The following is a 13,604-nucleotide window of genomic DNA, read 5'->3' on the forward strand; positions in this document are numbered from 1 at the left end:
TCAAACTAAATATTCCTAATTAGGTAGCCTTTAAAAACTCTTTAAATGTGAATAAGTTTGTGAGTGAGAACAGTTTTTTTCACTGGGAACAGTTTGAAAAAGTTTCGATGTAATGTCCCAAAATATGACGAATAATAATTCGAGACTTTTACCGGCCTCTTTCTCGCTAGTCATAAAAAGGTTGCATTAATTTGAAATGGTTAACAGTAATTACGAAATATATTTTTTTAAAGTTGACAGGATACTTCTTGTAAATAAAGATATTATTATTAAACGTAAATTTGCAACCATATTACTTTATATATACATACATATGTATGTATGTATGTAAGAATATTGCTCATATAAATACAGTCATTGTGTGCATCTATGCACATACTCGTATATTTTCACGGAAGTCATGGCGACACTATTTATGGGTACTTTTGCTGCTTGCTGTCTGCCCTCTAATAAATGTCGATAAAAATAAATTTATTTTTATCCATTTACTTCATAAGAAAGTTGTATGCATATTTCCCTTATTAAATTATTGCATGAAGTTCGCAAATAAACATGAATGTACATACATATGTATGTATGTATGAGTATTGCATAAGTACGTGCTTTTATGAACTCATACGTCCACATATATACGTATTAGTTTGTACATATGTATATGTGTGTACATACATGCATAAATACAGAGTGTGTATGCGCAGTGTATCATCGCTTTATATTGCATATTTTTTCATTGACCACAAGTAGTGCTATATTAAAGATAAGGATTGAATCATCTGAACACAGTGTAGCAAATACTTTACTATTATGTTTATTTTTATAAACATTATGTATGCGAAAATTACGTAGTACTAAAAAAATAATTTCTTATACTTCATAAAACACACAATTACCACTTATGTTTTAAATTGCGAAGAAAAATTAACTAAAAACTAAATGAAATTCACTCGCATTCCTTTGTACATTCAAACATTTCGTTCACCTTATTCGCTATTGAAATAGAAAGTAATTACCATTAGCATTGGCATTACCATAAAGAGATGGCAAATTATGGCATCACACACATACCAACTCATTAACATTTCAATAGTGGGTAGTTATAAACAAATAACAAATAACACCAACACCTTTAAAACAGAAAAAGAAGAGAAAAAAACCGTAACAAACATAAGATTTGCTGAGTAATGATGGATGTAAGCTGAGTAATCGTAAAAGTGGTTGAGTCAAGAAACTCTGCACACAGAAGCGTTTCATTGTATTCACATGAGTCGGAATGAGCACCACCAACAAAAAAACACAACAAATTGACGACAAATGAAGAAGAGCAAATTTTAAGTGCGACCGTTGATGGAGTGTTGCTGTTATTACTACTTTGTTTGTTAATATCTTCTCACCTACTTGAAGTACGAACTCGTATGCGTGTGAGAGGGTGTGCGTGAATGTTTTGCAGTAGGCAGTGCTGAGCCTACGCTGCTGAGATTTTATGCTCGCTTGCATAATGAGCGAATGTTAATGTGCGAATGCACCTAAGGTAGTGAAATTTTTAATTTTTCATAAATGGTCATGTAATCAAAAGTAATGCTATATATTTGTTAAGCATTTCTATTTCCATTTCATTGGTTGGCAATTTGTATAATATTTTGCGGGAACTCCTTTTTTATGTTTGCTTCTGCAATAGTAGCTTTTTACACACTACAAACTTGCTCGCAAAATATCTGTATATCTCGTGAGCGTACTAAAAGACTTTAAAAATTATACCGGAAAATTTACGTTTACAACTTTTAAACACAGAACTTCCTTAATTTATAATTGCAATCATTTTGTAAAGTGAAATAAGTTTGAACAGTTTTTGTGGGTCTGAAAAAATTTACGAGTAAATCCTAACGAAGCTATAATGTGCTTATTGCCAATTGAAAGTAATATAGATTTTACAATGCTTAGGATAGCAACTAAGAAAGCTACAGGCTAGCATTGGAATTGAAGAAAACTGATGCCTTATTTTATTTCTGTCTTAGATCAATTGTACTTAAGGATGATTTATGTGTTACGAATAGTTCAGTTTAAGGCATTGAGTACACAATAAAAGTACCTGTAAGAGCAGTAATTGCCTAAAAGATGTTTGCCAAGTTAAATAAAGCGCACTTAGGGTTCCTTCCTCGTGTTAACCGACGAAATGAAGAAAACGCAGTGAAAGCCAACGGCTTTCCCGACGCAGAGGAAGGCCCCCAGCAGGTAACAGATTACCTACTTTCAGTCCTATTGTGCCTTTATTCGTACAAAAGTTTTTATTTTATGCTTCTCATTATTTTTCCATTGATCTCGAGCAAATTTTGTGAATTTTCTTTCGGTAGATACTACTTTTACAAGAACAAAAAAATATACATAAGTTACAAAAAGTTATTTAGAGGTTAATAGCGTACCTTTAGCAGCGATACTTGCATTTTTGAAGGTGGGAACAGTTTGCATTATCTAGGAACTGTTTATAAAAGTTCCCGTTTTCCCTTAAACTATAATTCTCATGTTCGTTTTATGACTTTTAAAGCTTCCATTCTTAAGAAAGAAGTGTTGGAAAGATAAAAATTATATTATGTACAAAAATTTCAGCACAGCGCGTCTAGAATTCTCAACCTAATTATACAGAAATTAAATAGCACTTCAAATTGAAGCAAAAAATTGAACACCAGCAGATCTAGCATGATGGAAAGAATAATGAGATGGCGCCTATCGTGGTCCCGTTACTTTGCTCTCATCGAATTTGACAACGAGTTACGTGATTTTAGCTCCAATATGGCCAGATTACCGTTTTCGTAACTTGATTTAGCATTTTTTTTTTTGTTATTTAGTCTCGGAGTTTTAGTTCTTTCTTCATGACATTTTTCTAGCCTGTTCTAATTAAAATGTAATATTTATAATTTTGTAAAATATACATTTTTTAATAATTATTTAAATAATTCATTCAGTTTTATTTAGGTTAACTTTTTTTTAACATCTGGTGGCATTGCCCGCGATTGCAGGTGTTGTTGGTGTTCTTCTGCTTTCGGCAGTCAAATCTCTCTCTCGCTACTGCAGTGTTGCCTAGCTTTGGATATAAAAACGCACTAAATGCCCATTCAAAGAAAATAACAAAACAAATTTTTATTGTGTTAAGTAAGAACTTTATACGCGTGACAAATTGTCTTTAGAATGTGCGTTTGTTTTTTTTATTAAATTTGTTATGCTTATGTACAATTTAATTTTATTTTATTTTTTTTGTTAAGAGAAACCCTTTGGTTAATGGAACGACTTTTTTTTTATATTTCAGGTTATGTCACTAGATAAGGTACTCTTTTTGTAATTAAATTCACACTTTCAAAATTTATAAGAACCAACTACTTTTCATTATCTCTAAAATCTTCTCAGAGTGGCCTTTTTTAACCTTCTTTTGTATAATATTAATACAGTTTTTTTTCACTTAAAGTTTCGGTAGCTTTAAATTAAAAAAAAAAGAAACAAACACGAAACTTCAAAATTTTCGCATTTGCGGTATAAAAAAGCACTAAATTTATTGCGAAGAGCAAATAGTTGGCAATACTGCACAACTTGGAAAAACGTGACTTCACGTACTCTCTCATGGGCGCAATATTTTTTCTATCATTCTTGCAGATCTAGCAATACGTAGAAAAAATATTCCCAACATTCAATCGATACTTAAATTTTATTCATTTGTAAAACACAACTCTACCAGCGGAGCTTCTAAATCTTTATACTATGTACATATGTATATATGACGTAAAACTCCGGTTTCTCAGCCTGATATACGAAGCCTGGTGAACACCAGTTTTGGGGTACCGTTTCCTGAATATAATATAAACCAAAGAATGGATTTTTTTTTGTGTGTGAGGGGTTTATATATTTTGCATATTTCGATATTAGAATTTGTTTTCAACCCTACGAATGGCTGTTTTTATATTTGTTACAGAGGAATCAGCTAAGATGTTGTTATAACATTTTCCTTCATCGCAGTGCTAAAAAAAAAAAGAACAAATCGAAAAATGAGATAAATATTACGACTGAAAACAATTGCACTCAGTGCAAAAATATTTATCGTTTATTTTTATACCGAGAGTACAGAACATTTGAAGAAGAAACAAAGGAAATTATATAAAAATTAAAGTAAGAATTTGAACCTTTCTAAAACGAAATATTTAGTGTATTGTCGCATCGACAGTACTTTGATGAGTTTGCCATTCTCTGCGAATTAAATCTCCAACAATTTTTGTTATTGGCTTGGACGTAAATGCCACAATAATTTAGCTGATTCAAGAAAAATAATGAAGCTCAGCGTTTAAAGATGAATATACGAAACGTATGCACGTGTGTGCTTAAAATATACATGTGAACAATATACATCAACATCTTCGCATTGTATAAAAATCGATTTACATTCAAAGAGCACTGATCTACACCAAAAATTAAATAGCTATAGTTTTCTTGCTACTCACGAGACGAAAAAAATGTTGACCAATAAAATGGTCAGTTTAAGCATGAAGACATGAAAATGTTGCACTAAAAGGACCATTTGCTTGGATATTATAGATTTACAGGCGTAGATAAATACATTTAGATATTTTAGAGGCTAAATAAATGACCGAAGTGGAAAAGCTCTAGGAAACCAGAAGCATCTATACTGGAGTACTCCTAACGAAATGAAAACAATAGATCCAAAGATTTGCATGAGATGAGGGTGAGCCGATAAGGCCCTGAAGATTATAACAAATGACGGTGCTACCTAGAATTCAAAGTTTTTAATTTCAAAAACAATCTCCCAAAAGAACGTAGTCTATCTACATACATTTTTTGACAGATCTGTCGAGTACTCTACGGTTTATTTTTTATAAAATACAGTTCAAGCGGAATAAATCATGAAAGCATTATATGACTTTTTGACCATGTACTGAAGCCATCCACCGCCTCTTTAATTTAGTTATAAAATATTTGCTAATTTGTTGCATAGTGCATGCAATTAGAGTAATAGCTCACTATTTTTCTTGAAAATGTTCTATGAATGCAAGCACAGTAGCTGTAGCGAGTTGTGCAACATGTGGCATGTGGCAATCGAAAGTAGGTCAAAGAAATTGCCACTGATAAGCAACCGTAAGAGGCGAATTGCAAACATCGGCAATTAAAACGAAAAAATAAAAACAATAAAAAACTCTTTAATGTTGAACGCGCCAAGGCATGATGTGGCTGCTGAAACATGTAAAAACAAAAAGCAAAGGCAAATGTATTTAAGTAAACTGAATTGTTTCATAGTAAACCATTTGGGCTGAATTTTAATTACAAACCTCAATTAATACTCGGATGCCATAAGCCGAGTTTCAATCTAAGCGCCTAATGAAATTTACTGTACGAAAACATAAAGGGTGGCCAATCTAGCGTATATATGTATGTATACATATATATATTTCTTTGACTTTGAGACTTGATTTGCAGACTTGACTTTGAGAGTGACGTGTTAAAAATTTTATTTTTGGTTAGAAATTTTACAAAATGCGTCGTTTTTTGCACGAAAGAAGTTCGAAAATATTAAATCCGAATATCGAAAATCGAGAAATCTGCTAAAACGGTGATGTCAGTTGGTCACCTAGAAGCTTCGATTTAACTCCATTAGACTATTTTTAAGCATACATTTTTGGCTTACCATCCAGACACTTTTTCAAGAGCGAACTTTGAAATCAAAGCTGCCGTTGGCCAGATAAGGGCCGAAGCTTCTGGAAAAGTACTGAAAAATTGGTGACATTGCAAGGGTTACTCTAAAATAAGCCGCGGATTACATTCAAATGACGAAGAAAGTTTGCTTGAAAAATATTCATGCGTCTCTTATTTATAGCCAAATTCAATAAAATTCCAAAAGTAAAATATGTTATCCTGTTTAGTTGAAATTCGTCTGAGTGTTAGATTAATAAACAACTAAGTAGGTTTTAGTTTTGTACGGTTTTTTCAAACGACCACCTAAAAATAAATATTACCAATTAGTTTACAGCAAGACGAATGGAGACACGATGGTCTCCACTGCGTTGGAAGGACCAAGTGGAAAAGGACACGGCTGCACTTGGCATTTGGACGCGAAAAAGAAACGACTGGAATGCTTTTTTACTGAGCCAATAATTATTTTTCTTATAATAATCTTTATACAAAAAAACTCGAGCATAAAAAATTTCATTATCCTAGCAGCACTTTTGCGAAAAATGGATGAAGTCCTGAAATGAAACAGTACGAACCAAATAACAGTGAATAATTGACGAACTCTAATTTTATTGACCAATTCTTTGTAAGGATGAAACTAAAGCATACATTTTAGCGTGTTTATTTTTAAGCGAAATACATTGATAAAATTGACTCAGCTTCCTTTCATCATAAAAATGTTTGTATGTAACTTTCTCCATCATTGGCAATCCCCTTATGGGCATTCCTTGGCATACCATTGGCACGCTGGTACAGCCTCTCCATTTTCAACCATTCCATAGACATAGCGTCTGCTCTGATCGTAAAGCGAAGTACTTGCGCAAATGACGCGTCCACTCTGGCTAAATATCAGCTGGTTTTGGTAGAGTGAGACAGTCCAATCGGCATGGGAGGGTTTTCCATTGCTGGAACGCCAAACTGTCAGTAAATTTGTTTTACCAGCGTAGCTGTTGCGTTCCAAATATGCGTAACGTCTAGTCTTCAGATTTTTCAGTGAGAATTTCAATTTCGTCTGTCGATTATTTGACACGTCGCTCAATTCTTTCGTCCAAGCGACTTTTTGGTTATTATTATTATTCCAAACGAAAACATAGTCGCGCTGTTGATCGATATGCATATCTGAGGCAAAGCTGTAGGTCAAGTACTTACGGTTCATTAGGCAGAAAGATGATTGAAAGAATAAGAAGTCGAGCGAAGGTGGCAAATAACTGATATAATTATTCAGGGTTCTCTTCACGGAGTTGGTTAAACTCGAATAAAAGCCGTTATTTTTAATTTTTGAGAAATAATATGCCACATTGAAGGTATATTTGTCATTCACATCGCCGTTATCGTCAAATTTTTTGAACAAATACAAATGCAGGTTGACCATCTTCTTAAAGGACTCAAAATTGCCATTGTAGATATTGTCCAAAGCAAAGGCCAGTGCTGGTAAATCACTAACGCTGTATCTTTTATCGATGGCGTTTTCATTCCAGTTTCTCACACCAAGAAAATCGGTAGCACGTCCTTCGATCTCTATAGCAGGCTCTAATGGGGCATCTAATGAATTTGGCGCTTCCCGTGCCTCCGGTGTGTCTGGTATGTCAGGCGAGTCCGGCGAATCCGGCACGCTGGCTGATGCAGCCTGATGCAAAATTGCCACAGCAACGAGAACTGCCGCGAATACTTTGGAGAACATTGCTTTCGAAACACTTGCACTTGAACTGTTTTTTGCTGGACTGCACAGCGCCTATTTATAGGTGTCTGTCTAGGGTTGAGACAGTTTTCGCTTATCAATTCAATTAATTGGAAGCAAATATCGGTAATAAACAAGTGATACTTTGAGTGTTTTAAGTGTGAACAAATTAAAACTTATTTATTTAAAAGCTAATTCCGGGTGCAAAACGTCCGGGCCTAATGAAGTAATATTAATAACTGATAGAGTGTTGACAATAACTGTTGTTACGGTCAGCAAATAAACAGTTAACTGTAATCAGTAGAAGTTAATAAGTGCTAAGTTGTGGATGAATGTGGTGAAAAGGGGAAAGTACAATTACAGTCTGGAGCGTTCGGGGCTGTATAAATTTCTCAATACACATTTATTAAAAAGTCTGAAATTTGAACAAGCGCTGAACGATTATTCTACCGAAACAAAGGAAGAGTGAACGGGAATTAAAAGGTTGGGGAATTTTTATTTGAGCTTATAGTTGAGATCGTGACTTTGTGCGCTCACAAAGAGGCTGACAAGGCTAGTATTATTCCACCTATGTACTATTGCAACGGTCAGAAACAGCAAGAACAGTCGTTTGAGTTGCGCCACAGAGTTAAATGTCTAAGGGTACAGAATATATAGAAAATTCCATCAGCACGCAGCGAATTCCAATTGCGCCTAAGCGAAGAATTCATATCGCGCGTTTGCTGTAAGAGTGCAGTGATGCCAGATTGTAGGAAATTTCTCTATTTTAGAGATATTTTGCAAAGGGGCATTTTAGCAATTAAAGGGTTTTTCTTGTACCACAATTATCTACGCACAATTGATGAGAATTCTAGTAAGAATAATCGTTCCTCTTGCATAACTAATCGTTCAGTGAATATTTTCATTCGCAGTGTGCTTTGATAACAATTACTCGAGAAATTTCTTGAACTTCGATTTGTTTCACAATTCCGTAGAAATCTTATTAAAAAAAATTAAATATCCACATACATATTTACTCGCATGTTTAGGTCCCGTATAATATCCAACTCGGATCTGCTGAAAATAGGTAACCAGCTCGACGCGGCGACTGAAATTCGAAAAAGGAAGTGGCAGTTGAAAGGACAAAAGTGATGACAATGTTGCTAGGCAGACTCTGCGTTGGAACCCACACTGGGTACGCCATGTACCACCTGGAGGTGCTCAACAGAATCTGAAATGAACTTCCTTAGCCTTACGTGGAATGAACTGGGATATTTATATAGCTCTAAACCATGTTCGTTGGCGAAGAGGCGTAGTTGACGACGTTTGCTCCAATAGAAGCTAAAGGAAAAAAAATATTTACTTGCATTTATCGTCACAGATATTAACGTTGGTTATAAATGCGAAGAAATCTTGTCAAATTTAAGTTTGAGAGATAGAGTTGTTTTCCAAGAAAAGTATTTGAATTTTTGTAAATTTCCTGTTCTTGCCTTTTGACAACACTTTCGAAGAATTAAAACTTTTAAAACCAAATCTTGCTTTCGATTGCTGCAGCGTAAAGCTGTTTGTAATGAAAAGAAAACATATATTTTCATATATATACACAGATGAATGTTTTACGACTGAAAAATGTGTTTTGTACACTATGTGGGATTTTGTGCGATGTGGGTGATTGTGAGATTTTTCTGAATCTTTGGGCGGAATTTTAGGAAGAATGTTTGGCATTACTGCCAGAGTGTCTTAATCCAAAAAAAAGAAGATTTGTTGAAATAAGTTTGCAGAAATGACCACAAGGGTTTCTTTCCTACTCAGCAATAAATTCAAACCGATACGCATTAATAACATCCCTCTAGATAAACATTAGGGATTTTTAGATTGTGACATCCTGTAGCAAATGGGGAAATGTATGTACGACTATGCAATGTGAATTTAAAAATAACCAGCGCGACCTGCCAAGCATTCTAATCACTCAAGGCGACTTAGTTGTCTAACAACTTTTCAATATTGTCATTGGACTCCGGCTCGAAGGATCATGCTTAGCTTTGAGAGAAAGGGGATAGTTGCTACTGAGAAGTGTGAAAAGTAGGCTTTGGGGTGAGTTCATCTGCCGTTTTTGAGACTCGTTAATGTTTCTATAATAATAATAATAAATTATTTTATAAGCCTGTTCAGAATTATCTTTTTTGAGGTAAGCGATTGAGAAAATAAATAACGCGGATCGCCAAAACTGTTAAGATCCAAAATTCCAGGGTTTTGTAGTTCGAATTTCTTACAAAAAATTTTGGTATGCAGTTTTAATTTGCTGACAAATCGCGTTATATTTTTATATTTTTTCCCCCTTATTATTATAGCCATACACAAAATTTCGTACATATAACAAAAATTTTAAAAACTACGCGTAACCTGCAGCCTCTTCTGCATACTATTCCAACTTATTACACTTTTTGCTGCTACAAATTAAACGATCAGCATGATCCATCATTTTACGCATCTATCACAAAAATTTGAGACGCCAGAAACTGACCACATAATAAATCTTCGAAGAAAACAAATTGCATAGTCATGATTTAATTACTTTATTACATGTAACCAACTCCAAAAAGAGTTTCCAAAACTCAAAATTTTATGGTGAAAGATGAAGCATTAATGAGAAAAAATCTGAAGACAAATCGGCAGACGCCCTCTTACCAAAATATTTACTCGTACCACCGCAAAGGCCAAACTTTCCTGCAGGAAGCATGAAATTGTTCTTAATAAATAATTCAATTTATAACCATAACAAAGAGGAGAGTGAAAAGTGTGCCACAGGCGTCGCAGCAAGTCAGGAATGCATGTGTGTGTGTATGTGTAAGTGGCTAAGTAAGCAGTAGCGAACGACATGCCAAAGGCTGGCCGAAGGAATTAATAATGGCCAACAAAATTTTGATGAGTGCCTGAATGTACATACGCCCATACATACATATTTACATGTACATACTTGTGTGTGTGTGGCCCACACACGCGCCAAATGGCTGACATGCAACAGGGGGCGGCAATAAATGCTTGGAAGCGGCTCTGGCAGCAGGCGGACACTTTTCATATAAATATATGTACATACACACATTCATATATACATTGTGAGTACAAGCAAGCCGCAGCGGCTGCACCAACCAACGGGTTCCTCCAACATCCTCCAGTGGCAAGTTGCATTGGCGGTGCGGTGCTTTAATGATTTTCAATGTACAAAATGAGTGAATTTTTAATAAGCGACAGTTATGTAGAGATTTGCCGTTATTAGGTAGGAATAAAATGTGAGATGCGAAAAAACGAATAAGAAGAATTGGTTGAAATCGTAAAACTACTGTAAGCAAAAAAAAATCGGATGTTTTAAATGGTTGAGTGGCTGAGAGAATTATTTGATGAGCTTGGAAAAGGAAGAAATGGGAATGAATTAAAAAAATTGTAATTAATTAGTAATTAATGCATGGACTTGGAGTGCTAAGGAAGGTCAATGCGGGTTTCGACGCAAACTTAAAATAATATATATGTAAATAGTAAATATGAAAATAACAGGCCGACCAGATCAAAAGGAAAAAAATAAAAAGAAATTACAATCAAGCTTCCAATGATGCCCGTGAAAATAGATATGAAATTTTAGTATTCATCTTAGAGAAATCTGTCTATATCTGAAATATAGATTATGCGGCAGCACAAAAATTGGCTTAATAAATTTTTTTATCTGTTGTAAAATCCTACATATACATATTTATGTGTAGTATTAAGGTGTGTGCGAGTGAGTTCTTAGTTGAGTGTTCTGATAAAATTAGTTTTGACTTAAAAGGAATTTTTAAAAAAGTTTCTTGTAATGCTTAATCTAAAAAAGTTTCTAAAATTTTTAAAATTTTACACATCTTTTAAAGTTTTTTAACAAAAAAAGATTGAGTTTTTATAGAATTCACATCCTTTAAAAGTAAAGCATACTCACATACCAATACATTACAGAATTTTATGTAAGAAACATTTTTGTAAAAAAATTAAAAGAAAAAAAATTTTTTTTTTTTTGTAATCAAAAATGTAAATGCGTTTTGTGAATGCTTTTTAGGTACATATTTTCTTTTTTTTTAATTACAATGGAAAAGCGACCATACGCTTTTGCGAATCGATCCAAGATATATCAGCTGTTGCTCCTGAAATTCGACGCGTCTAGGTTCAGTAGAACCAAAAGAAGAGCACATACGATTACCATATATCTAAATAAATTTGGCGCTTACAACCTTTATTGAGTGCTTGGCCGAGCTCCTCCCCCTATTTCTTGTGTGCGTCTTGATATTGCTTCTCAAATGGAGGGACCTACAGTTCTACGCCTACTCCGTACTGCAGATATTTCTTATGAGTCAAAATACACTCGGCGGTTTGCCATTGCCTGCCGAGGAGCCACAGACATTAGAAAGAACTTTTTCTAACAATTGGTATTTCGTGCACGTGATTTCTACTTCCAAATGGTAGTCACGCAGCAGCTTACTCGGCTAAGGTGGCCGCCACGAGTACGGAATATTTTTAGAGTTCACAAGAACATTGGGTCTGGACGGAGCTTTGTGAAGACCTAAAGCTGTCGTCAGCCCTCGTTATACTAATATATATCTAACAAGGAGGGACGTGCATTCGATTTGGTTTGAAGGTAAAGACAAGATGCAGGATTCTTTGCAATAGCAGCCATCACATTTCTAAAGCTTTGATCAATTTTTGCTTTTCCGAACATTCAATAAAAAAATATCAATTTGCCTTCCGGCCGTGTAATCATAATTAATGATGACATTATTAAAAAAATACGATTTTTTCACTGAAATTCTTCCTATTTTCACTGCTTCCAATATACATATTTAACATTACTTTCCCCCTTCCTGTGCAAAGGCTACACCAAAGAGAGCTAATAAGGTAATATCGAAGAATAATTTTCTACTTCACTGAATCGACAAAAAGAAGAAAGAGAGAAGGAAATGAATCAGCAAAATATGGAAATTATGCGGAAAAAGGCCAACAAGTTGAAAACGTGTACTGAAAATTGAAAATAAAAATATACTAATAATACATGCAATATTTCAACTACCGGCCGGCTGGCCGACTGACAGCCGGTACTTGTAAGTCAAGCAATTCGCCACAGCAAACGGAAGAAGCTGACAGAGCATAGCCTCGCACGTAATGGGTAGAGAAATAAGGAATACGAAAACAGAAATTTCCTACATGCCACTGGCACGCACTTAACCAGCAGAAACATAGTTTCTTGCATGAACTTACACATGCATACAAACATACACGTGTTCGCATGCGCGCCGGCTTTCGCAGTATGTGACTAATGAAATCTGCTCGAACAAATCGGTTTGATTAGCTATGTCAGCAGCGCGCGCAGCAAAGATTGCCACCTGATCAACACTGGCTGACCGAACCGAATGACTGAACAACCGATTGGTTGGCAGCTGCGCTTCTATTTTGACAGTTGCTGTCATTTCGTGCTGCCAAGCGTCTGATTGATCATTTTGCGATGCAATTCAATTTGATTTCCATTAAGTCTCACAGCTGGCTGATTTATGCATGTATGTATATATGTATGTACGGATATTCGTATGCCATAATATTTGTGTGTATGTGTGTATGTATGTATGTATAGGTATATGAATAGCTTAGATGGTATTTTTGGTTTATTTTTCAAATTTTCACTGTCAGCGCTCATTTCTTTAGTAATTATTTTTTCGCTACTTTCTTAATTGGCACGCACACACGTACAACATACACACAAACACACGCACTCTCTGCGCACCTGACCTACTGGTACTGTTCACTGGTACTGTGTTGTTGTTGTTATTTAATGGTTGTTTCTGATTGTTCACTGACCAGTTGTGTGAGCCATTATTATTATTGCTGTTAACTGCTGCTGTTGGCCAATTTCAACTAAACGCCAAATGAGTTCGCGTTCGCATTCGTAACCGTTCTTAATTTGTTTCAATAATTCTTCGTGTAATCAAAACATTTTAGAGTTGTGTTGGAAAAGTTTCAATGAAACTAGTTTTTGCTGTTAGCTGTTTTTTATTGCATTTTTTTTATTGTTGGTTAATTGTCTGCCTTTTTGTGTAGCGAGTAACGTGAATAATGTTTGCAAGTTTCAATAAAACTTCGCAGCGAATTTCTTCCACTTTCGCGATTCTTTCTAAATTATGTCGACCACTTTTTTCACTATTTTAACGCCACTTTT

The 13,604-nt window shown here is 34.8% G+C and overlaps 2 protein-coding genes across 5 annotated transcripts in view; both read right to left on the minus strand.

The window, feature by feature from the left end:
* The window catches only part of LOC128868218 (serine-rich adhesin for platelets), a 144,742-nt gene that overhangs the window by 100,995 nt on the left and 30,143 nt on the right, over positions 1-13,604 (minus strand). The window lies entirely within an intron of this gene.
* On the minus strand, positions 6,262-7,575 carry LOC128868222 (uncharacterized). Its single transcript, XM_054110061.1, has one exon. The coding sequence runs from the start codon at positions 7,400-7,402 to the stop codon at positions 6,437-6,439; it is 966 nt and encodes a 321-aa protein (XP_053966036.1). The 5' UTR covers positions 7,403-7,575; the 3' UTR covers positions 6,262-6,436.

Source organism: Anastrepha ludens, chromosome 6 (assembly GCF_028408465.1).
Source record: "Anastrepha ludens isolate Willacy chromosome 6, idAnaLude1.1, whole genome shotgun sequence".
NCBI lineage: Eukaryota > Metazoa > Arthropoda > Insecta > Diptera > Tephritidae > Anastrepha > Anastrepha ludens.